The 24,199-nt window shown below is 40.3% G+C and overlaps 1 protein-coding gene across 1 annotated transcript; it reads right to left on the minus strand.

Annotated features, from left to right (window-relative positions):
* Window positions 1-1,029: 1,029 nt before the first annotated feature.
* nptnb (neuroplastin b) lies at window positions 1,030-23,707 on the minus strand. The gene is made up of 9 exons (XM_030766193.1): window positions 23,632-23,707; window positions 14,515-14,862; window positions 10,324-10,498; window positions 9,518-9,612; window positions 6,502-6,635; window positions 6,036-6,309; window positions 1,749-1,770; window positions 1,402-1,479; window positions 1,030-1,067 (listed from the first exon to the last, which is right to left on the minus strand). Exons 1-8 carry the CDS (start codon window positions 23,705-23,707, stop codon window positions 1,419-1,421), a joined length of 1,185 nt encoding a protein of 394 aa, XP_030622053.1. The 3' UTR covers window positions 1,030-1,067; window positions 1,402-1,418.
* Between the last annotated feature and the right edge of the window lie 492 nt (window positions 23,708-24,199).

The following is a 24,199-nucleotide window of genomic DNA, read 5'->3' on the forward strand; positions in this document are numbered from 1 at the left end:
AGGTTGGTCCATTTGCACCTTACCACATACATTAATAAATGGTATTGATAGAGACATGCAGCTAGGGCAGTGCATTCTGCTATACCAGCCTCCTGTTGATCTTATAACGTTAAAGCTTTTTCCCTGAAAATAAAACATCCCTCCCACTTTACAATTGTCAATAGATCTAACTGTATACATATTGCATAGGATTATAGCCATGCTGTACAATAATTATTTTTGACTAAAAAGAAAACAAAAAGATATGAGAATGACATTGAGAATTAAAAAAAAAACAAACAAACATATTTTTTCCCCCACATACATGTTAATATAATATTGAAACACTTACTGAGCAACATGTACAAGACACCTAAGTAACTACGAAAAAAAAATGTCACATTTATCCACCTTTTTGATAAATAGTCGATTCTTCTTGATTAAATACTGCAGTGCCAGCCAGAATGCATCTCATACCAGCTTCAAGTGTGACACCTCCACTTGCCTTAATGTTTGCTTTGATGACAAACTGCACAAGCATCTACATGATTATATCTGACTTTTTTTTTTCTTTTTTTCTTTTGGTTTTCATTAAAAAAAACACACACACATACACACACGTTATCCGTTTTGATGCAAAGCCACACAATGAAAGAAATGACAATTTAAAAAAAAAAAAAAAAAAGAACAGAGGAAAAAAAGGTGACAGTCTTATTAGCTATTATTGCATGCATTAGAGACGATATGGAGTCATGAAAAAGGATCACCTCTGAACGCGGACATCATAAAAACAGTTAAAAAGGAACGTTGACACACAGAAAAAAAAAAAAAAAGATGTGTACACCTTTTAAACGGATGAATTCACCTTTATCCACACATCCCCACTTAAGACTGAATAAGGCATGCTTAAGACAGTCACCCTGCTCCCTCTCTCCCTCCCTCTCTCCCTCTCTCTTTCTCTCTCTTGCAGTAGTACACTGTTATTGTTTTGTTTTTCTCCAAAGTGAGACAGGATATGCTTCATTAAAAATCGCCAGGAGCTCCCTCCTTGAATACCTTCATGTAGTCAAGATGAAACAGTTAGTCAGCTGTAAATGGAAAAGAGCAGAAGAGACGTTACTCTGTGTCACTGGCGGATTCATTTGCCTTTCTTTCCTTTCCTTCACGGCTGTGTTCAGGAAACACTGAGGGGGAGTGTCTGAGTCCATGTGGACTCTTATGTACACTCTGAGTTCACCCTCTGTATGAATTTACGTCCCATGTTTTTACTGTGTTTCTTTCTGTTCATGGACTGAACTTTATGCACGCTGAGGGAGAACAGCGTGGTCTAAATGACAAAGATATACATTTTGAGCAGAAGTTGGTGCGTACAGAACTGAGAGATAGACAATGGGATTCTGTTGTGTGCGCTGTAATACACACCTTCTTTTTCCGCTTGTTCAGTTGGTATTCCTTTGTCGCAGGTTTTTATCTTTGTGATTGTTGGTAGAATTTGTTTTCCTGAAAAAAACAGTGTAATGGTCTGGGTTAATGAACTGTTACTAACATTAAAACGACACACTGAAAAAAACAGAAACCACTCAATCTGATGTGTCACAGATATTGATTAAAATTCCTTCACCAACCATTAGTAGCTTTCATCTAGCTATCAAAAATAAAATAAATAAAAGTAATTTTGACCTCCCTGTCATCATACAACAAAGGCAGACACAGTTTTAACGTGTTACAGATAAAGAGTGAATAAACAAATCAGGATAAGAGTAACTTACACTGGCCCAGCTGGTTCGTCATCTTATTCAGGAGAGGCAGACAGAGAGAAACAAGAAAGGAGGAAAACCAATATTAAACAAATGCAGGCAGGTTTTTCATCCAAAGTCTAATTGCATCTAAAATGACACAGCGTTTGTTTGTCTCATTGTTTTGATGCTTTTACTTTATGCATCAAGTATGTAACATCAAATGAGATGTGAGACATGACTCCTTCATGATAACTACACTAGAAAAATGATCTGTATGAAATGCTTAAACATGTATACATTTCAGTGAATTTTTTGTTGTTGTTGTTGTTGTTGTAATTAGGGTTATGAGAAAATAGTGTTGTCTCTCATGTTTCAAAAAACTTACTCATTTAGATGTATGAAAGATAGAGCTGTGATTGGAGCAATCTGAGCATGATTACTGAGAGAGGTCTGTCTTTGGGGAATCTGTGACAACACTAACCAATTACCTTTCCATAAAACTGTCTATTTTCTCTCAAGCAGATTTACACCTTAATGTTAATTGAAAAGATAAATATTAATTGAGCCAGTGTATGAAAATCATCATCTAGAGTATCACCGTAACAAAGACAGTGATAGCCAGTCATATGAAAGCATAAGAGACAGGACTCTTCTTGCAGACATGAGAGGTCAGGAGAAGTGTAGATTTGACATATTGTCTTTACATACATGTTGAGGTGTTGAAAGGTTAGTGCATGTGAGTATGTGAGAGTAAACAGCATGCAGTAGTCACAGTCCAAAGGCAGTAGCATTCCACAGGGCTTTACACAGAGCAGGTATGAAAGTTATTACTGGAGACAAGACAGTGTGGTCAGGGGACAATTCCATATGTTAAAGGTTTGGTTATTTGAAACCTGTAGAGTTACGACTCCATCTACTCCCACTTACAACCATCTGCTGTTTCACAAATCAATCGTAATCCAATGAAATGACCAACTGGGCAAAAACTGTGGCATGCATCACACATATCAATACTGTTCACATTTTCCTGTACAGTGTGTTTGTAAATGAGAATCTGCCACAGTGTTTAATTCTGCATTTCACTGGTCAAAACATTCCAAGAGATTAAACAAAGCTGTAATAAAAATGTGTTTTCTTTTTCTCTTTTTTTTTTTCATCTGTGGTAACACCACAAATGTGTGTATCTCAAGTAACAGGAGCATGTTTTGGCTACAGCTTTAACTGTAAACATAATTTGAATCTCACTGTTTCAGAACACAAGAGCATGGTGTCTAAAAACAGGTTTATAAATCAGTCAAAGTCAAAAAATGTGATATTGAATGTCAAAGAAAAATACTGCTGAAAAAAATGTTCAGATAAAGCATCATATAAAATACTAAGTCCACTGCTGCGCGTCCTCATCTGGGGTTGTGCTGATAGGACGACAGCAGATATAATCTACCTTAATCTACCCCTCCTCCCCTTCTCCTGTAGATAAATCCAGTCCCAGGGCAAAGGCTCTCCCAGAGCACTGCACAGTGCTCATTCAAACAAAGCCAAAATGCACACACACACACACACGCACATATATATATATATATATATATATGCGTGTGTATGTGTGTGTGTATGTGAATATATATATTGCTTTATGTTGTCTGCATGCTACTTCTCTACTTGACTTCTGACGTATGACTTAAAGGCCATTCAGTGATTCAGCCAAAGGCTTCTTAACAAACTGAGGCAGACACATTTCAGACTTCAGAAGTGTGTCTCATGTTCTGGCGTAATATATGATGTCATCTTTGCTTGTTTTGACACATCGGCAAAGTCTGAAGTTGTGTCGAAAATCACATTCAGTACTCTCTGGTGTGTTGTATTGTGTACCCATTTAAAAAAAAAGAAAAATAGTTGCTGGTGTGAATTTACGTGGGCAGTGAACCTTAACTGTGAACTTGGAAAGGACCAGACATTTCTCCCCCTTTAGACACTGTTAGAAATTCCTTGGGAATGCGTCAGTACAAAACACTCAAAATCTACATGGAAAATACAAAACACACAGAAGCTGAACAAATGAAAAGCGGACTGTTTGAAATGGGAGGTTTATGTCCATCGCCGGCCATATGTGTTAATGTTTTTTTTTTTATATAACAATTTTTAAATAACAAGCAAACAGAACAATGTTATCTGTTGAATAAACAGGTTAACAGCATGGTCTGGATGGACTGCAGAGACAAATAGAAGCTGATTTAAAAAACAAAAACCAAAAAAAAAAACCAAATAAAAACAAAAAACCATCCTTGAAGACATGCAAATTCTCTCACTTACCACCAATTAAGATTATGATGCAATTCAGAAAGGGGGACAAAAGTGGTTGAAGTTAAGAAAGAAAAGAAAAGAACAGAAAGAAAAGAAAAGAACCTCCCAAACTGACCTGCTCTTGATCATCTTACTTGCATCCAAATGAATGTTTGCTGCTCTGTGTGTCCCTGTTTAAAACACTGAATCCCTGACCGTAACATGGATAGAAGCATACTGGTCAGGATCACAGTCACTTTTTGGATAATGTTTTGAGGAGGGACAGGTAAAATTAAGGTATTGCTAAATTGTGATAGGCTATCGTTTCAAGTGTTCATAAGGATGAGTTAAATTGAGTTAATATTATAGACATGCATTCAGGTATTGCTTTATAAACACGAAACAACAAAAGAATATTTTGAATTAAACAGTTTCAAACAATTTGGTACATCTTCAGAGATGCATCAGCATCTGATAATTAATACTACTAAGCATTCCTCTTGTTTTCATCTTCTTTGTGTTATTGTGGTTATTTAGCATCATAGGAAATATGTCACCTGTCTCCAAAGACAAATAAAAAAAACCTGGAATAGATTAAGAGTTTCATTCCATTCTGGTCCTTTCTCCTTAATTATGCTGCCTACATTCTCTAATATTTGTCATGAGCCATTGGGATAAGACATCTCAACATCTGTCTGTCTGTCTATTTTGCTATACTGAGGTTCTTACTCTTGTTATTTTTGGGCACTGGAATCAACTAGGGGAGAAAACAGGCCACCCAAGGTATCTGGATGGCTTACGTAATACAGAAAGAATTGAAAACTATGAATATAGTTCATAATTGTGTAGAGGATATGATGTTTTGGTTGGATGTTTTTGGGGTCTTAAATGAATAAAAGACATGATTTTTAAATGATACTATAATTAGATATGCCATGCCCCATGTGGACGCATCTGGTCTTCTTTCAGCAGTTGCCATGAGTACGAGTGTTTAGTAATTTGGTAACGATTGATTTCAGTCATCCATGACAGTGCTACAGTCAGCTTGTTTTGTAAGGGTGACCTGACTCCCCTTGGCTCTGAGACACCCTAATGTGCTCCTCTAAATGTCATATTAGCATGCATCTGTACTGTTTGCCTGCCAACTTCATATGACCAGACTGAGAATTGATTGTGTGTGTGTGTGTGTGTGTGTATGGGGTTCCTCTACATGTCTCTCTCTCTCTGCTCATTCACAATACATAATGCATGTAACACATGTAATGTCTGGTTGTTGAGCGCAGAGGTGTGGTCATGAAGGTTTGAAGACTAAAAAGATATATAGTAGTATTACGACCAAGGCCAGTCATTTGATTTACCCTTGGCAAAGTCCTGCTATGATGCCTGCTGTTGGTCAAAAACATTCCCCCCACCTTTGGGGTCATGAGAATGTGTTCCAGCACAGAGGTCAGTATCTCCCATTAGGCCTTTCTGAGTCAACAGCCTCATGAATATTCGCCAGAGTGCCTGCACGTTCAAAACACTCAATGGCCTGAAGGAAATGAGACCCCTATACCGCTTCTGAACACATTAATGTCAGGTGTCACTGACCTTTAAGGCTTTTTACGTTCAGGAGGCCATATTTGGGGAGGTTATTATTATTATTTTTATTTCTATTTTTTTATTTTTATTTATTTATTTTTTTGTGTGTGTTTTTCTGCACAGATCTCCTGATTCGGAAAGGTTTGAACATTAAGCATAACAGTGAAAGGTTATCCCTGGTCAAAGTGCAGTTTTCACTTTTGTCATGCACAGATTCTTTCCTGTAATGGCATGCTTGTCAAATTCCTTGTGTTGTGTGTTTCTTTTTGATCAAATTCTCCCTATTGATTGAGGTAAGGTGAGCTTGCTCTCTAATCATTGACTGCTTTTATTAGAATGTGTTCCAGATTATTCTTCAGTTTAGGTCTTGGTGCAGCAAACTCTCTGTAAAATTCTTGTTAAACGTGAGCAAAATATCATAATGGCAGTACATGGCAGCGTAAGCTGTGATTTACATACCATCGGGAACCTCATCTGGCTTCTTGCGCTTCTCGTAGACTACAATGATAACCACCAGGATGAGAATCTCAGCCAGTACGCCCAGGAAGGGCCAGAGGGGGGCCAGGTGACTGCGTACCCGCAGGATGGACTTGGCTGACCGCGAGCCAATAATGTTGGTTGCGTTGCACTCATATTCTCCTGGGTCGGTGTTGATGTCGAGGTTGAGAATGTTGAGCTCTGTGTAGTTGTCTTTATTGATGATGAAGAATCGTCCAGAAGAGTTGTCGATATCCTGTAGACAGTGAAAATGACTCAGTCAGCAAATATTTATTACTTTAGGATTACCTCTTAAACAAGATTTTCTGCACAATCACAGCTTCAGAGTCTAGTCTTAATAGATGATTGCCTTTGTGATAATAAGAGTATTGTCAGCATTTTTTTGTTTCCAACAAATGGTAAGGGGAAAGGTCTGGTTTTCACATACCACATAAGATCCACCCTCTAGTTTGCGCCATGTCCATGTAGGATGAGGGTATCCCACTGACTTACAGTATAAGAGAGCATTCTGTCCCTCATTTTTATTCTCACTTCGCTTGTGACCGATGATGTCAGGAGATGCTGTGTTTATTACAAAACAGTAACAACAACAAAAAAAAAAACATGAAAGAGGAAGAGGAAGAAACATTCAGCAAAAGGTTTTGAGCAATAGTATTGGACAAAAGAGGTCACGACCCTGAAATTAATTAAAACTACAAAAAATCACATTATATTTGCTTATTTTGTTTGTTTGTAAGTTTGTTTGTTTGTAGTTATAATAAGTACAGTAATAGTGTTCAGAAGTATATGCACATCTGCAGAGGTGAGCATAAGCAATTTACATAAAAACCAGTGATGAATATTCGTTGGTAATTCTTACCTGCCCTGTACTGCACAGGTCAGTAAGGAAAGGTCATTTAATGTTTCAAAGAGGTCACAGGAAAACTGAATTTGTGTTTCAACACATGACAGTTATTTAGGCCATGACATGAGCTGTGTGACTTGGTCTTGGTTAAAAGTGAAACCCTGCTGTGGTGTAATTTAGACTTTCACTCAGTGGTTTTACAGCACATAATGAACATGCATGACTATTACCAGCCTAGCCAAGACCATGGGTTTACATATTTAAACACTCCCCGTTGGGCTTTTTCATTCACCTATTTATCTCATGCGTCTCTACGATATGTTTCTTAGATATTTTAAGTGAGTGTCCTGTTAGCTCTGGGGTGCAGTGGGCAGATAACCTATACAGCCTTTTGCTAATCCTTAAAATTACGGTAATACCTTCCATGCAATTAAGCAGGATCAGGGAGGGAGAGAGAGGGGCCTGGGGCGAGTGTTTTCTGCTGTGAGAATGGAGGATGGGCCAGGTGTGGTCTTAGCACTGAGTGACATCACCTCTCTCTAATTATGGAACGCACGTGCCATCTGAGGATAGATCTTTACGCGTACGTGCGTGTGTGCGTGTCTGTGTGTGTGTGTGTGTGTGTGTGTGTGTGTGTGTGCGTGTGCGTGTGTGCGTGCGTGTGTGTGTGTGTGTGTGTGTGTGTGTGTGTGTGTGTGTGTGTGTGTGTGTGTGTGTAGGCGAGCACGTTGAGAAGTAGGACAGGTGGTAGTTTAGCGGCGCTTTATCCTCACAGTTTTCCTCCGCCTGAAAGTAAACCTGTGATTCTTCATGTGGTGCCCAAACAGTCGGGCACTTTCTCTGTTACTCTCTGTCTCTCTCTCTCTGTCTCTCTCTCTCTCTGGCCAGCATCCAAACAGTAGCTCTGACAGAAGCGTGTCTGAGTGGATGTGATGACTGATGCACAGAGATCAGAGGCATCACTGGAAAAGCTCTTGCACCTTTATTCTTCTTTAGCCTCAATCTCTGTATTCTCTCATAGGGAGGACCATGTCATCTACCATATCACACATACATGTGTGGTTTACAGACCCACTACAAGTGTAAATTATATTCAAGGGCATTTAATTCAGCAAACCTTGGAAAACTTAACTAATTGTATATTTAGGGCATGCATATTACTTCATGTCAAATTAGTGTGAGCAATTAAAAGTTAAGAATTCTGACTGGAAACCCAAAAACATGCCATGCTTAGAGCAGATTATCATCATGGACAATAAACTCCTGCCATTAGAAACGGCTGGGAGCGGATCCAGAGCCTTAATCCCGGCCCATCACAGAAGCCTCCATCTGTTGCCTCTGAGCTGAGTGCTGTAGGCACAGCAGTGCCAAGGACATGAGAGCGCGGAGGGAACGCTGGGAGCAGAGTCGACCGCCTTCAACCTGAGACAGTGCCTGACCCCAGCCTGCTCATCCAATTACAGCCCATTCATCTACAGAGCCCTGGCTCACACTAATCCAAGTAACAACACCTTCAGATTCATAGTCATCCACATTTAAGATCTGTTTCACCCAAGACATTCTAGGAGGCTGTATGCTCAAAGAAAGAGGCAACAGTTTTTGTTTTTTTCTTTTGTTTCAGTTACAGCTAAAAATTCAAAACAAAACTAGTCACAGGCTCTCAGACAAATAAACAAACGCATGTGAATAAACTTCATTTTTTTAAACTTTAAATTTTTCAAGAATTTCCCCAAAAATCACACCTCATGGTCGATTAACATTAAAGCATCACGCTTAATCTAAAATGGAAAAGATGGAAGATAAAAGATGAAAATAAACCGCTGTGTTCTAGGTGTGCAAATTGTTTTACAAACAAGTCGTGGCTGGGCCAAGTGCAGTGGTTTCTTATGTGTGCTGGAAGGCATCCCGGGGGCAGGAGGCATGGGAGCGGGTGGGAGATGCGGTTATCGCGCAGTAGCAGAGCGGCATCATCGCGTTACGCAACCAGGCAACGCTTAAAACAGCCTTGACATAACGGCCCGGGCATGCTCAGTGCGCATGAGGGCAGTGTCATGATAAATTGGCTTAAATGTGGAGAGCATGTGAGTAAGCTCACGCTGTGTAGACTTTCACAGGTCTGTCAGTACTCAGCGAGGCGCTGCTTCGTCCGCGATGACTGGAAAACCGCCTTTGCTCCAGCGGAGCTCTGTACTCCCTGGAGCTGGAGCAGGAGCTGGATCTCTAAAGCCCTTTTAAAAGCCTTGCCTTGCCCATTTTTTCCCTCTCAGTGTAAGACATGTTTCATTCGTCAAAGTTGCTTAGCCTTTAGCGAATCCAAAAATGCCATGTAATTCTGTTTGTCTTCTACTGCGTTCAATGTCCTGACAACCTTTATACATATGTATATGCGTGTGCCCTGTATTTCATGTACAGGTTGTACCATAGCCACTTTCTCTCTTTTGTTCTTTTTTTTTAAGAAATTAAATCATTCTGTAGATGTGAACGTGTAATCTAGGAATACAGTAAGCATGTTCATAGGGGTTTGAGGTGAATGGAAATGATTGGAGGAAGAAACTGACCCACATGGTCTGCTACCACTCTCAGAGTTAGAGAGCCTTACCTTTGACTTCAATAGTGGCGTTTGTATTTGGTGCCATTTCGAAGGTGTAAACACACATATACTCCCCAGCATCGTCAGCTCTCGGTTTGTTCAGTCTACAAACAAAAACAAAGAACATTTGTCGAAACCACATTTTCTTTTATACCCCTGCCAATCTCCCATGCAAATACAGTGCATCTGCTTAGAATGCAGCCCAAATGCAAACCAAAAAAAAAAAAAAAAAAAAAGGAAAAGAAAAAGAAAGAAAAAAAAGACAGTACAGCTGTTTTCACCTCAGCACGGTTTAGTACTGCACTGCGCTCAATGTGCTGCTGGGAAGTGGTGTTGATGCTTCGGTTTTCTTTGACAGACCTGCTAGCTATTCCAGTCAGAACAATCAGTGAAGAATTACTGACATACAGTTTGACAGAAAATCGCCCACCCGCCACATGGCGCTTAGCAGAAGAGAGTCTGCAGAGAGAGGTCTTTCAGGGACTGTGGTCCCCTTATGCTTAAGCATACAGCCAAATGAGGCAGGCTTATTGTTCTTTCTGTTCTATTATTGCTATTGCATTTTTATATATTTGTTATAATTTTGCAGTATGCACAACAGAATGGTAATGCTTTCTCAGCTGGTGGTGATTTTTATTGCAATATGATTTCTAAAACGCATAAAATTTCATGTTCTGCTTCAACACAACGATCTGAGAAATGCAAATCTGAGAAGATGCCTTCAGTTTAGGTGTTCAGTTTAGTACAATAAGGTGTTTCTGTCTCAGCACTGATTGGTGACTGGAAGGTGGAGTAGTAAATGGATGGAATCTCACTTGTACTCAGTGTTCTTCCGATCTTTCCTGGTGTCTGGAATCTCTTCTCTGTTCTTCATCCAGAAACTCTCGCGGTAGGTGTTGTGGGCATTGGTTAAATTACACTGCAGGGTGACAGGGGGTCCGTGGCTATCCGAGGGCAGGATCACCTCATCAGAGGCGTTGATCTTTGGTTCTAAAATAAAAACAATACCTGTGTCAGATGGAGAACTGCGAACTTTGAGAAAGAACTGCTGCCACTGGACATCAGCTCTGTGTTGGAGATAAGACTCAGGACAAGGCAAAATACGCACAAAGAATGTGTGTGTGATTACAGGAATATATGAATAAGAATTTAAGCAGAAAATACATAATTTTCCTGAAATCTTTAAGTGCTTCTTCAAGCATAGCTTTAAAAATGATGTTGATCTAATTCTTAGAGAAAGTACACATGACCTAAAAAGCACCTGTATGTCTGCTCTGATTCAGTCAAATCTACTGTTACATGGTACTTACCTTAGAGAGAGAGACAGAGAGAGAGAGAGAGAGAAACAGTCTGTGGAGGGGGTGGAGGGAACAGAAGGAAGGGTATGATTGTTGGGGTTGGGGGGGGGGAGGGGGAGGGTATAGATGTTGGGAGGGGTGTGGTGGTAAAGTTGCAAAGCTTTAGAGAATAAACAACAACGTGTGTTCAGAAGCCTTGGCTCTCCCTACAGCTCACATGATGTCCCACATGTGTAAACATAACCATGGTCAACAGAGCAGATGGCTCTGAGGAAGAAGTAATATGATGTCAAATTTATCTCAAGACAAAATTTAGGCTGTCCACATCACAACCAGCTGGGGATGCGAACCAACAGGTAGTCTAGATTTAATGTAAAATTCCACATTAACAGAAGCGATGTCTTTCCTTTTAGTTGAACATTTGGTGAAATTATTTTGTCCTGGGGTTCACAATCTGGTGTCTTACTCTGTGGGGGAAAATCCTGCAACTATTAAGTGTTGTCCTACAAGATACATTATGGTAAATAGTACAGTGTTCTGAAGTAAGGCATTATTGTAACTTTCTCCATTAAGACCCAAGGCACTCTGGCAACATGTAAATCTGCAGTTAATTTCACTAAACTCCAAAATTACTGAGGAAATGTAAGACATGATTAACAAATTTGCAACCCCCTACACTTATATTTCCACTGGGCATCTTTGAACTAATAAGATATGCAATAAAAAATTAATCACTCACTACTTTGATCCACACACGAAACTGCAGTCATAAGCCATTAAAGTAACAATGTATGTGAACTTAACAGTCTCACTCTTCTGACTCTGAAAAAACACTGAAGACTGATAATGCTATTTGTATTCTTCCTGTGTCCAGCATTCATGTGACACATGGGATGTTGACAGTCTGTGAACAGAAGCACATTGCCTTGCATCCTCTCTTCTGCCTTGGACAGGAAAGCAGTGGAGTGCATATGGTTGCTACTCCACCTACTCTGCTTTGGGGCGGGCCCTACCATGGCAACGAGAGGACTGGGCAGGATGAATAAGCAGGAGGAGGGTCGTTATAATTTGGTATTGGCTAGAGTACAGTAAACCCCTGATCGTCGTGGCTCTAGAAGTAGGGGGAGGGGATGCACTGGGCCGGGCACTGTGAGTGACTCCAATTAGCATTCATAGCACCTTCTCCTGCAGCTCTGTATGTCCAATAACCAGAGGAAGCTCTCTCTATCTCTCTCTCTCTCCCTCTCTCTCATTCTCTGTCCATTCCTGCCTGCAACAGAACACCCACTCTCACTTCAATCTGTTCTACTGTGCACAGGCCACTTATCCCACACACACAAAACACAGTAAACTGTTCGCTCACATTCACACGCACACATACACAGAACGATGATAAATATTCAGTCAGTCAGAGAAGTGCATTCAAGGGCAGTAGGTAAAAGGCACTCTGGTACATGTGGGTTTGATCCAGCGCTCTGTTGTCAGGAAGGTCATTTGTAGGACACCTGCTCAAAGGAAGAACGGGTGGTGAAATCATCCCTCTATTTCCTGTTCTGGTTGTCCGTGTAATCTGACATTGTTGTTGCCTCTAGTAACTAATGCGCGTCTCTGTGGGACAAATATTTATCACAATGCTCAGAATGAGTAAACAACTGTAATCTCTATCAAATCAGGTGTGTAAAAGAACCGAAGGTCAAAAACTCTGTAGGGGAAAACAAGAACTAAAAAATGCTATTTTGCTATGGTAAATTCTATAAGCTGGGGGGAAAAAACAAAAACGTCAACAAAATGCAAATCAGGCACATCAATCTTTCATTTAAACATGAGCTAGAGCAGTACAGAGGAAAACACATCTATAAGGGAGCACTATGGTCTACTACAGAGCTACGCACAGTCACAATACCTTCACACTGCCACTATGAAGCCCAGACAAGAACAGATTGGATTTGAGCACTTTCCCACCAAACTATACATTCTTACGGCTAGGATTTTAGCATGTATAGCCTGTTATATACATGTCATAATCTCTATTACATGTATATAATATGGAGACATTGATTCTCAGTAATGACAGAATATGAAGCAAGATCAAATGATACTAGTTTTTTTTTTGTTTCTTTTTTGTTTTTTAGTTTTCTTGAACACAGAGATAAATAGCTGTATGCGTGATGTCGTGTAGCTAAAGGCATTGCTGTGGTTTCAGTAGGAATTGTCCTGAGCACCTCTTACTTTCCTCTTTTGTGAGAAAATACACTGTAATCTGTTTGATCACAGCGGTCCCAGGTGTGCTAGGGTTAGACATTCCACCTCAATAGTAAGTCAGCAGTTTCAAGCTTGAATATGATCCAACCACTTGATTAGCGTGTTTCTTGGGGTAAATGTCAGCGCTTCCCACAAGAATCAAGGAGCAGAACTCCTGATTTTTTTTTTTTTTTCCAACTTCTAAATGTACATTGCAGTGAGTTTGCATTCGACCATCAACAATCCACATCCCTTTTTTTTCTTCAGGAGTGAGGTCGCTGAGACATGTTCAGATAGATACGATTCAGCTCATATTGTCCCTGTGTTTTTTGACACACACCAAAAAGAATCAAAAGATATAATGTCATTACTGATTCACGGTCAAACACGTAATGCAAAGAAGGCACAAGGTTGCACAGAGCCAAGTCTTATTAAGAGACCGGCCCCCAGCATCAGTTTAAAAACCACCTCCAGTCCACCTTCAGATTTCATCTTAGCTTTCTTTTCCTTTCTTTCTTTTTTTTCTTTTTTTTTGTACATCAGATGATCCACCATGACAACAGAATGGGTGGTTAGTCTGTATGTAATGAGGTATTAATGCGTTAATGAGCTCCATTGACCTCTTCCTTGTGTCTTCTTCTCATTTTCCCATCCACCCTTTTTCTCAGGACAGAATGCACAAAGAGACACTGACTTCAAAGCTCTGGAAGGTTCTACACGGTACAGACAGAGCACATTATGTCAGGCTTTGAAGTAAATAAAACAATCCACTCAACATCAAAAATAATGTCAAACTTTAAAACAGTGTCAAAAAAAAAAAAAAAAAAAAAGAAGAAAAAACCTGAAAAACGACACCCACAATGAAACCAGAGATTGAGGAGGTAGTATTTGGGAAAAAGAAAAAGAAAAATGTTAGAAGACACGTGAAACAGGAAGCGACACAGAGAGTACAGGAACAGCCAGGATGGACTGCGTGTGAGAGGTGGGGGTGGGGGGGGTGGGGCTTTGGTGTAGGAGGAGAGGGGAGAAGGTAGACAGAGACTGGGGATTTGTCTGGGTTTGTGGTCATCCACAACAAAAGGCTCAGGGGCTTTGGGAGGGGTAGAGACTACTAAATTCACTGATTCCTCAAATTCTGTTTGGGAAAGGGTAAGACGTACAAGTTGGATGTAACAAAGTCAAACTATAATCAAATTATAAAAACAAATTTGAAGAGTTCATCAAAAACAAATACATTTTTCCCCAATAAAAACAAATAAAGTCTTCAAATGAATAAATAAGTGGTGGTTGGTGCTTTGTTTTATTTCTTTTTTTTTTCTTTTTTTTTTTTTGTCTGGCAGAGTGGAGACAGTTGTGGTAGAAGCAGGACACAGTGGGTCTCTATAAAACGTTTTTTTTTTTTGGGTGGTGGGACAAGGGGAATTGTTAGTTTCACCATCTAGGTACTAGAGCACATAGACCACTCACTGGGCAGTACAGAAATGGTAGCCTGAGCTCGGATCCAGGTGATCGCAGGGTTTTGCCGCAGGTCGTTGCGACGGGGGTCGTTGCTGGCCCGGCACTCGTAGGTTCCGGAATCCTCCAGAGTGAGGCGCGTGATTCCCAGCACGCTCACGCCGTTGGCGCCGTACGCCGTGTTGATGGACACGCGCCGCTTGCGTGCCCCGTCCCACAGCTGCTTGAAGGAGTCGGCTCGGTTGATCTCTGCGTACCACCACTGGATCTCTGGGGTGGGGTTACCGACCACGTCGCAGTACAGCTCAAAGGTGTCTCCCGTGAGCTTAGTCTCAGACATAGGCGACTTCACAAACCCAGCTGGAGAGGAAGAGCGTGTCAGAGTGACAGGGAAGTGGAGGGAGGGGTCAGAGGGAGGATAGATGAGGAGAGTTGGGGGAGGGTGGGAATGGAAAGGCCAAGGAATGCCAGGGGTAAATTTAGAAAAAAAAAAAAGGGGAAAAAAGGAAACAAAACAACAGATCAGTTGAAAAACAGAAAGGAAAAATGATTCAAAGCAAATTAAGAGGAAGCAAGCCTTAAATCATGAATGAGTGGGAAAAAAACCAGTTTTGAGTATAATAAAGACAGGAAAAGAGTAAGAGTGTGAATGCATTAGTGAGAAACAGGTTAATGGCCCCAAAAAGTTCATTTATAGTCAAGTTCCCTTTCCTGAGACACCGCCATGGCACCTGCTAAACCACTGTCCTCACACAGCCACTTTAACAGCATCACTCCAAGCACAAATCCCAAAGTCGCAAACTGTCTCAAAACACGGCTTGTGTTAAAGCTGTTGATCACATTCATATTTGGCTGTCCTTCCTCCGTGTTATGTAAAGGCTAGTGGCTTTGACAAGGCTTGAGACTAGCACCGGAGTAAACTTAATTCCCACATGGGTTTAATCCTTGACTAGGCTTTGTCCGCCACAGAAAATCCAGCCTGTACAGTAACAACACAGGTATGTTTCATGTGTTTCTCTCAGAAGAATCAAAAGATCTAAATGAGTCTGGATTTGTTCAAAGTCTGATGAACCCTCAGACTAGCACTTCAACATATTGCCTTGGTTTCTGAAAACACATCAATATCCCAAGCAAATTTAAACGTTGTTACTGTGTAATCCTCCTTTGGGAAATGTTCCCAGTCTCCATTAAAGTCAAGGCAAGCGCCAGTGACAGGCAGTGCCATTCAATCATTGATGGCCTATACTACCAGTGGCTCTGGGCCATTCCAGCAATGGGGCAAGAGTTCATATCATTATCCCCCCAACAAAAGGCCAAACCCTATGCAATTCATAGGGAGTTTCACCTATGTGCTTCATAGCTATTGTGTAGTCAAGCGACTTAAAACCTATAAACACATGTAAAAGGTGTAATAGGCAGTAGTGTTAGCTGTCTTTGAGCACTGCGATGGATGCTGATGAGATGAGCTCAGATAGAAATGCGTGGAGTTAGGGTGAGGAGCCATGAAGGGTGACATGAGCCATCTACTGCGGTGGAGCTCTAGTCACATGATTGATCATGTGATCATCCTCTTCAGTTCCTCACACAGCTGAAACTACTGGAGTTTGCATGTGCTGTGAGTGCCGTACCATACCACATCCTCATTTACATGCTGCACCACAGAACAGCAAAGAGTACACTGACATGTACAGCTATGAAGAACAAACCAGCACACGGATTGTTTAAAACGATACTGACGGGAGCCCTCTTGTTTCCATAAGGGATATAAGTACAGAGGTTCAAAGCAGAACAAAAAGCCTGGCCAGGCTTGACCGCATTCATCCACCCATAATGGAGGAGTGGGTGGAAGCAGTCATGCATGGCCCTCAGAGGTGAAAATATTTGCCCATTGAGAACAGTACCGCACCATAAATGGAAAGAAAAAAAAATACTAGTACATTGCATAAGTACAAATACCAAACCCAAACAATATGAATGACAAACACATGAAAAACAGAACGTATCTTCAAAGTAACAGATGATGTCAAAGAATTATATTAACAACAACAACAAAATTCTGCCCTTTTTGCATTGTGAAGATTTCTCATTCATTGGTAATTAAACTTTGTTGGATGTCCACAAAAGAGAAGAAGACAGACGTGATATGTTTTTGAGAGCTGTTTCAATTGAATCAGGGAAGCTAAGACACAGATGCGTTGGCTCTATGCCCTCATCCTCTCTGGGTGAAGCCTCCTGTGGACTTTTGACTCTTTCACCCAGTTCAGCTCTGTTTAGAAGACAAGGCGCACAAGAGTCAAGAGGAAGAGAAATAGGACACGAGTTTCTCTCAGACGTCTGCTTAAAAAAATATGATCCGCAAGTAAGCAAATCATACCAAAATTAGACAACAAAGCCGCTCGGTCAATACAAGGCATCTGTCTACCCTTCCTGGATTAGTGTTTCAGCTTTTCCTCTGAACATGGGACCTTTTTCTGTTTAAAAGTCAAATACGCTGCAGTGCAGACTGGTCAAAGGGACAGAACTACACGACTGATTGCACTGACTGAAATAACTATTTTTGTTTTGTTAACATTAAACAAGAAAACCTTGTGTTTGTTGTCTTTTCTGAGTATTCTCCGTAATTACTAAAAGCAAACAAACAAAAAAATGTCACACTCGTACAAATTAGTCCCAATCCTAACACACCATTAATTTCCCCAGTTTCACCAGTACTGAATTCACACCGAAATTCAAGATGAGCAAACATAAGCGTTTCAGTGCATTGTGCTGTCACCTCTGCCCTGAAACCTTAATTTGAAATTGACTGCCATGTTACAGTCCTTCAATAACTGAACAAATGCCTAATACAGCATTCTCTTTGCATGTGGCTACCCAGACCTTCAACTGCACCATGTGTGAATGTTGACCAGAATTTTCTCTCTGTTTTTGAATATGTAAATGCTGCGTGTTCAGTAATATGTTCTTGAGCTTGAGGATGTCTGACTCATACTCTTTCACATCCTTACAGACCCGGACCAAATCTGTTTATTAACAGAGTGTCTTTTAGAGACTGCATACACTGACAGCAGTAATCTGCTCTCTGAAGTGTTTAATCGCAGCCATTGACACTCTAAAGAGTTTCCTCTCTGTGCTGTTGGTAATGGTAATGCTGGCACAGCAGGTTGAAATCTATAAAGAAAGAAGATCTTACGGACTTTCCGTCTTATTTTAACTTGCTTTTCACAGACATCAAAAACCAAAAGGTCACACCATATACACTCTGATGAACCAGAGCCCCATTAGGCATCAATAACAGCGCAGCGTCAAACCGGCGTGTCTCTTTTTCTGTTCTGAAGAGAGTGCCAAATCACCTGTTAGCTCGCTCAGAAAAACCACTTCTTCGTTTTTTTGTCAGACTCACAGGCGATAAAGGAAACTGCACCTGTTTCATTCTCCACGCCCAGATATGTCTGGAACGCTGTCTCTCACACACGCTATAGGAATAATTATGCAGGTGTGTCAAGCAGCCTTTTCAGAATCTCTGGCACTGGTAGAGTCATCCAACCTGCCTGTTAGAAACACACAGGAGCAGTGCAGCTCTGACTGTTAGCATTAGAGAATAATCCAAATTTTGTTTGTGCCGCTATATCAACACCTTGTCAATACTTAACATGTCTGTTTCCAAAAATACTGCAGTTTAACACAGGTATTTCAGAGACATGACTTTGTATGCTGATATTGTCATTCAGTTTCTGACCAAAAAGCTTCTTAGTTAATATCAGCGTGGTCACTCACCTCAAATTCAGAAGTAAACTGACTGAAAATTACACATGACAAATTTACTTCTGTTGTCTCTGTTAAAGTAGTTGCAAAGTACTAAATGTTTGACAGGAGTTGACACCATTCTTACTGACTGAAAATACACCTACACACATAAACAGTCTCCTACTCCCATTGTAGAATTTGCTGTATAAAGCCATAAATATTCATTCACATTTCTTGTGTTTTTCTCCATATGAAAACATCTGGCTCTAGAACTCCCTATTTGTCAGACCCCTGTTACCAATTCTACAGAAGCTGTTTTCCCCCGAGGGATCCAGTGAGATGAAACAGATGGAATACAATCATATCCGTGTGTATGCCAGGAGGGTTAGATGCAGATTACAGCAGACTTACTGGGATGTCATCTATATATATATATATATATATATATATATATATATATATATATATATACATACAGAATAATTGTACAAGCCTGCACAAAATGTGGTCAATTCCTCACTGTGATCATGTGTACCTCCCTTAGAAGGCTTTATTCATCAGCTTGCATTTAAAATATCCTAAGCCCGTTCGAAAAAAACATAGAGGTGTATTACATAACATAGTAATAAATGGTCATTTTCAGGTTTTCCAATACAAGTATTTTTTTTTTCCACTGACACCACCTAAGAGCAGATGGCACTGATATCCCAGATGGACAGGGTGATGCCAAGATCTGCATCCTGCACAGCACATCTTTGACTCAGGCTTTATGATTTAATGGGAGGTGGCAGAATTTGCGTGTTGCCATAGACCGGAAGGGAAGACCTCCCCAAAGGTCTTGGTATTTTGTGTACGTGTGCCTGTACAGCCGAGCAGCCAGCCAGCCAGCCTGTCGAAAGGACCTGTCTCCCAGTTTTACAACATAGGCAGCAGCCTCCACAAGGCTCCCTGGAGGTATCTTCACAGACTCAACAATTTTTTTTTTTTTTTTTGAGTCGTTCCACGGGGAAATCTGTTATTGTGAATGCATTGCTGCTAAAATGTAACAGTGATGGATATTTGTACTTTGTAATTTGTGAAATCAGTGTAGCATTTAAATGTATTGTCTGTTATCCATGAATAATAAATGTCATGTCCCCAAACAACTATGCCCATGAGAACACGAGATCGACCTTATTTTTCATACTTAATATTTGTCATGTTCACCATTTAAAAAAATGTAAAGACAATGTGGATTGGCTTTGGATGGCTATCAAGACTCTTAACAAAGCTGAGTTAAAAAAAAAATGTTGGGGATATTCACCCTCCGTGCAGAACTAAAACCAAGAAAATGGCCTTCTGTCCTGCTTCTGAAACTCGTCGCAAATGGATGCACCACAGCTTCTTTTTAAACCATGTTCATGTTTGACCCTGAGTCATTCTTAAAACCGATCACGGAAGAGTTCTCAATCTGAAACTCCACAAAGCGGACGTGCATATCAAACCTTATAACCAATGTACAGCACTAATTTTCAGTCATGAGAGGTCTTGTTATTTCTGAGATAGCTGAATTTGAGTAACCCCTTCAGCAGCTCATAGAATGTCAGTCCCAAGTGAAAGCGAAAACTGTTCCCTGACAGACCACTGGTGCTGTGTGAAAAATCATTTCATGGCTGTCTTTCCAATGAGACTCAGCCGACGTTTGAAATAACAGTTTAAGTCTCATGGGTGACAGGAATTTGTCCTTGCAGGCAGAAAATAACTTGACTTTGATTTTAAAAAAATGTTAGAACATCCTTATATCAAGAATTACTCATGATCTGCTCCATCCAATCTCTCCAACCATTCATAGTCTGGTGGATAGTAAGTACAGTTCAAATTAAATAACTTATTTGGTAATGTAGCCATAAAATAAATCCCCGATGCTTTGCCAACATTGTGGGAAAATGAAAGTGCAGTTCTGTCTATAGGCCTGAGTTTTATTATTAAAAACAGTACAGGGTTTTTTTAGGCTGTAATTGTCTGCAGAAGTCCACAAGACACTCTTTAAGAGATCTCTGCCACTCTACATTGCAGTCCATTAAGAGTTAATGGATTCACTTTCTCAAAAGGATGGTAAAGCCACCGTTCTCTGCTCTGCGCCTCAGCTCCAATAATAGAACCATGCAGAATGGACCACTGCTATTTACAGGCTTGCCAGTATCTGTTGCAGGATCTGTCCCTCTGTCGTTCATCTGAATGCATGCTACACAATGATTTAAGGTCTACTTCCTCCACACACCCTGATTCCCTGATTATAGTCTGAGTTTATAAATCATTTCAGTTATTTTTGCATGGTGATAACACTAAAAAGGCATCGGCTGATCCCCGATGCCAGAAAGCAAATTATGTCACAACAACAACAACAACAACAACTGTAAGAGGTTAGAGAAGAGGCAAGCGGCTCATAGTTCTGACTTATGAAATCAAACTACATCTTGTGTCAGTTCTCTGAAGACTCCTCAGACTCTACAGCCCTGTGACATTTATGTGGAGTTGAAGAGGAGTCCAGTATTTGCTGGGTAAAGCCTACAGCAGAACTTGGAATGTGAGCAGTTGGGTTCTATCAAACAATAGAGGGCTTATCAGACAGAACATGACAGACAATGGGCCTCATTCACCAGTATCTTCCAGTGTGTTTTCTTAAACCTGTTCTTGAGAAAGGTCCTAAGAAAAAGTCTATGTCAGATTCATGACGTGTTCTTAAACCACAGAATTGTTCGCATTTTTCCTCTTATAATGATGAATCCCGTTGTCATCGTAAATTGAAAGAGCGTGCCAGTTGTTCCTAATTAGCATAGGTAAACGCCCTGCCAATCCCCATAAAAGGGCATGAGACTGCAGGGCAGTGTGCACACACAGAAATCTATGGAAGCCCGTTTTGGCCACATTTAAAAAAAAAGAAAAAAAGTTTGCTTAGTTGCAACTTTATTTCTCGGAATTCTGACGTTATTTCACGGAATTCCGACTTTATTTCTCACAATTCTGACTTTTTTTCCGCGTAATTCAAACTTTTTTCCTAGCAATTCAGACTTTTTTTTCTTGCAATTTTAACTTTATTTCTCGAGATTCCTTGAGTACTTTTGTAACAACCAACATGTAGCTTGAGCCATCACCTCTGCTCCCGCTTAATGGTTCGATGCAACATATATGGAGTGGCAGACAGGATCGAAGGCTACAGTGGCTGCGTCTGCTCTGTCCAGGTATTTTGATATTCATCCATATGTATAAAAGTAAAACTGACTGATTCTCACACACCTGCTTTACAACCTGTCTGGTTTCAGATGGGACAACCCATAAGTGGTGTATGTAAAACCACTGCTCACTTATCACAGTCTCCATCAGCTGTTATATTCTCATGTTGCTCTGTTCATTGTACAAAAGTATGAATAAATATGCACTACATTCTTGAGTGTTACGTGAAGTGTTTATTTATTTTAAAAGAACATAATGCTTTGTAAAATAGTGAAAATAATCATTAAAAATATTATAAATAATAAATATTACTGTAATTTAAATACTATAATATTGTACAGCTGTAGAATTGAAGAACACACAATAAACAATTATTTTGCACAGACATGTCAGCCCTGAGGGGTTGATCAAATGTGTGTAAGTGTGCTCTAGAGTGTGCGTAGATTCTGTTCTTACCGAAGAACAAATCCCAAATAAGAAAACATTGGTGAATGTCAGAAAACTGCATAAGAGGGTGTTAAGAACAAATTTCTTCTTAAGAACAGTTGGTGAATGAGGCCCAATGAGTGTGTCTGATCAAAGCAGGTCTTCATTCACACACCAGCCTTATGCCACAGGGTGACAGCAGGTGCTCCACGTATCACGACAAACTGAAGTATACTTACAGCATCACACTGTTTGGGTTTTGCAGAGGATTTGTTTGTCATGGTTAAAAATAAAACATGTATTTATGTTGTTCCATCGTAGGGAGGTTGCATTTACTGCTGAGTTGACCTATAACACTGCTCTTTCTTTTCTTTTCTTTCCCTTTTTTTTTCTTAAGGTCTAACATCTTACGAGACAGTATGTGTCATGCTGTGGACTTATTTATCTTTTTGTAGCTTTTAGAGTCTCAGTCTGTCTGCTGGTTGGATTTATATTTATACATATATTATTCTGATGTATCTACCAACTTGATGTCATAGCAGAAACTATTTACACATTGAGGTTGAGGTGACAAACTGAATATTTAGTGTCTGTGTGCCAGTTCCCTGGACATTTTTCCGTATGAAAAACATGGTCACACAGAATGTTGCTAAAAAACTTAAAGCTCATATATACGTACACACATACACACACACACACACACACACACACACACACACACACACACATATATACACACACACTGCAATAGTAGACATGCTTTATAGCAATGTAATACATAATTACCTACAAAAAAAACTTCCTTCAGTTTGTCATGCTTAAATAAGTATATTCATGTTAGGGACAGGTCATTTAAAACAGTAATTCAACCTTACCCCTTTAAATTACTGAAGAACTACGGTATTTAAAAGAAGAAATCCTCAGGATACGTGTCACTCACGTGCAAGCGTATTATTTATGCAGAGGACTAGTTAGTGGAGTGTTGAGCAATAAGAACAGAACGATATCCTGCCAAATAACAAATGTGGAGGTTATAAGAACTAGTCGTATTCGAGTGATATGGTCTGATGAACAGAGAAGGCTAACACAACAGCCAGTTTGACAAATCTTTCTGTTGTACGCCGTCTATGAAGGGAAAATCCAAAGAATGCGGTCGTCCATGGACGACACATCGTAACGAATATGGATAACACGGTCTCATCCACCGAAGAGACTTATGTGGAATGAAAACAGACACAGGCAATCTAAGTAATCATATTGACAATGGAGATTATGCTTAGGATATACCCCAGTGCCTTCAGAATCAAACCGAATGGCCGAAACGGATAAAACAGATTTTTTTTTCTTTTTTTTGAACTCACGCCGATTTTCAGAAGCGTCTCCTATTTTTAGCTAGCCATAACTGCAGTTTTGAAGAAGAATGTTGCGCGTTTAGAGGTTGCAATTTAATGCACACAGAAATATCATCAAATCATCAAACCAAGGACATTAATAATACCAGGCATTAAACACGTTTGTCACATAGGCTATATAATTCAAAAATACATCCGTAAAAGTGGTTATAAAAAATAAATCATCTTACACTGCTGCCCACAAATCCTTTCACCCTAGCCACCTCCATCAAGCCCTCCAGGACATCAGCCTACTATCCTCCACCTCGAACCAACGTGTAAAGACGATTATGTAGCCATCCAGGATACTGAGCCTACCCTTCCTTACTGACCGTGATAATATCTTGATTCTTACCGTTTTGAGCTGAGACATGAAGTACCATGAGATTTCCAAAGAGCACCAGCGCCAGCATCACTGCATTGGACTGCATTCTTGAGGTTCGATCGAAGGACCGCGAAGTCGACAGGCGATGCGGGAGGAGCGCTACTGACAGCAGGAAATATGGGGTTGCGCTCGTGAGGATACAGAACGATGCGGAGAGATTAATTTAGACGATCGACAATGTCGACGGCGATTTATGGTAATAAATAACAATGGTAAAGATAACGAAGCGATAATTAAGTCCGGACGGTTGCCGGAAGCCTAGTATCTCAATGACGCACGAGACGGGCCATTGGCAGGGAAGACCCTGTCATTTCACTTGCAGCGTAGAGCCTCCTCGTATCAGAGGTTCTTTGGAAATTATATGCGCCTACAATTGGGTTCAAGCACATCCTTGCTGCGCAATGACGCATACTGACATTAACCGCAAATGAGTTTTGTTTGAGGAAGGATGCGGACATTTACGCAAAGCCGGACGACACAACTGAATTCTTCTAGATAATACGATCAATTTTCGTTATATATGTCTCTAAAAGCTTTA

Source organism: Chanos chanos, chromosome 2 (genome assembly GCF_902362185.1).
Source record: "Chanos chanos chromosome 2, fChaCha1.1, whole genome shotgun sequence".
Classification (NCBI taxonomy): Eukaryota; Metazoa; Chordata; class Actinopteri; order Gonorynchiformes; family Chanidae; genus Chanos; species Chanos chanos.

Bases quoted from the DNA above. Each gene is read 5' to 3' on its own strand.
- nptnb (XM_030766193.1), bottom strand. From the start codon at position 23,707: ATGCAGTCCAATGCAGTGATGCTGGCGCTGGTGCTCTTTGGAAATCTC. The intron at 14,863-23,631 runs GTAAGAATCAAG...CTTCCTCTCCAG, and splicing joins TCATGTCTCAGCTCAAAACG to CTGGGTTTGTGAAGTCGCCT. The intron at 6,636-9,517 runs GTAAGGCTCTCT...TAATAAACACAG, and splicing joins CGCCACTATTGAAGTCAAAG to CATCTCCTGACATCATCGGT.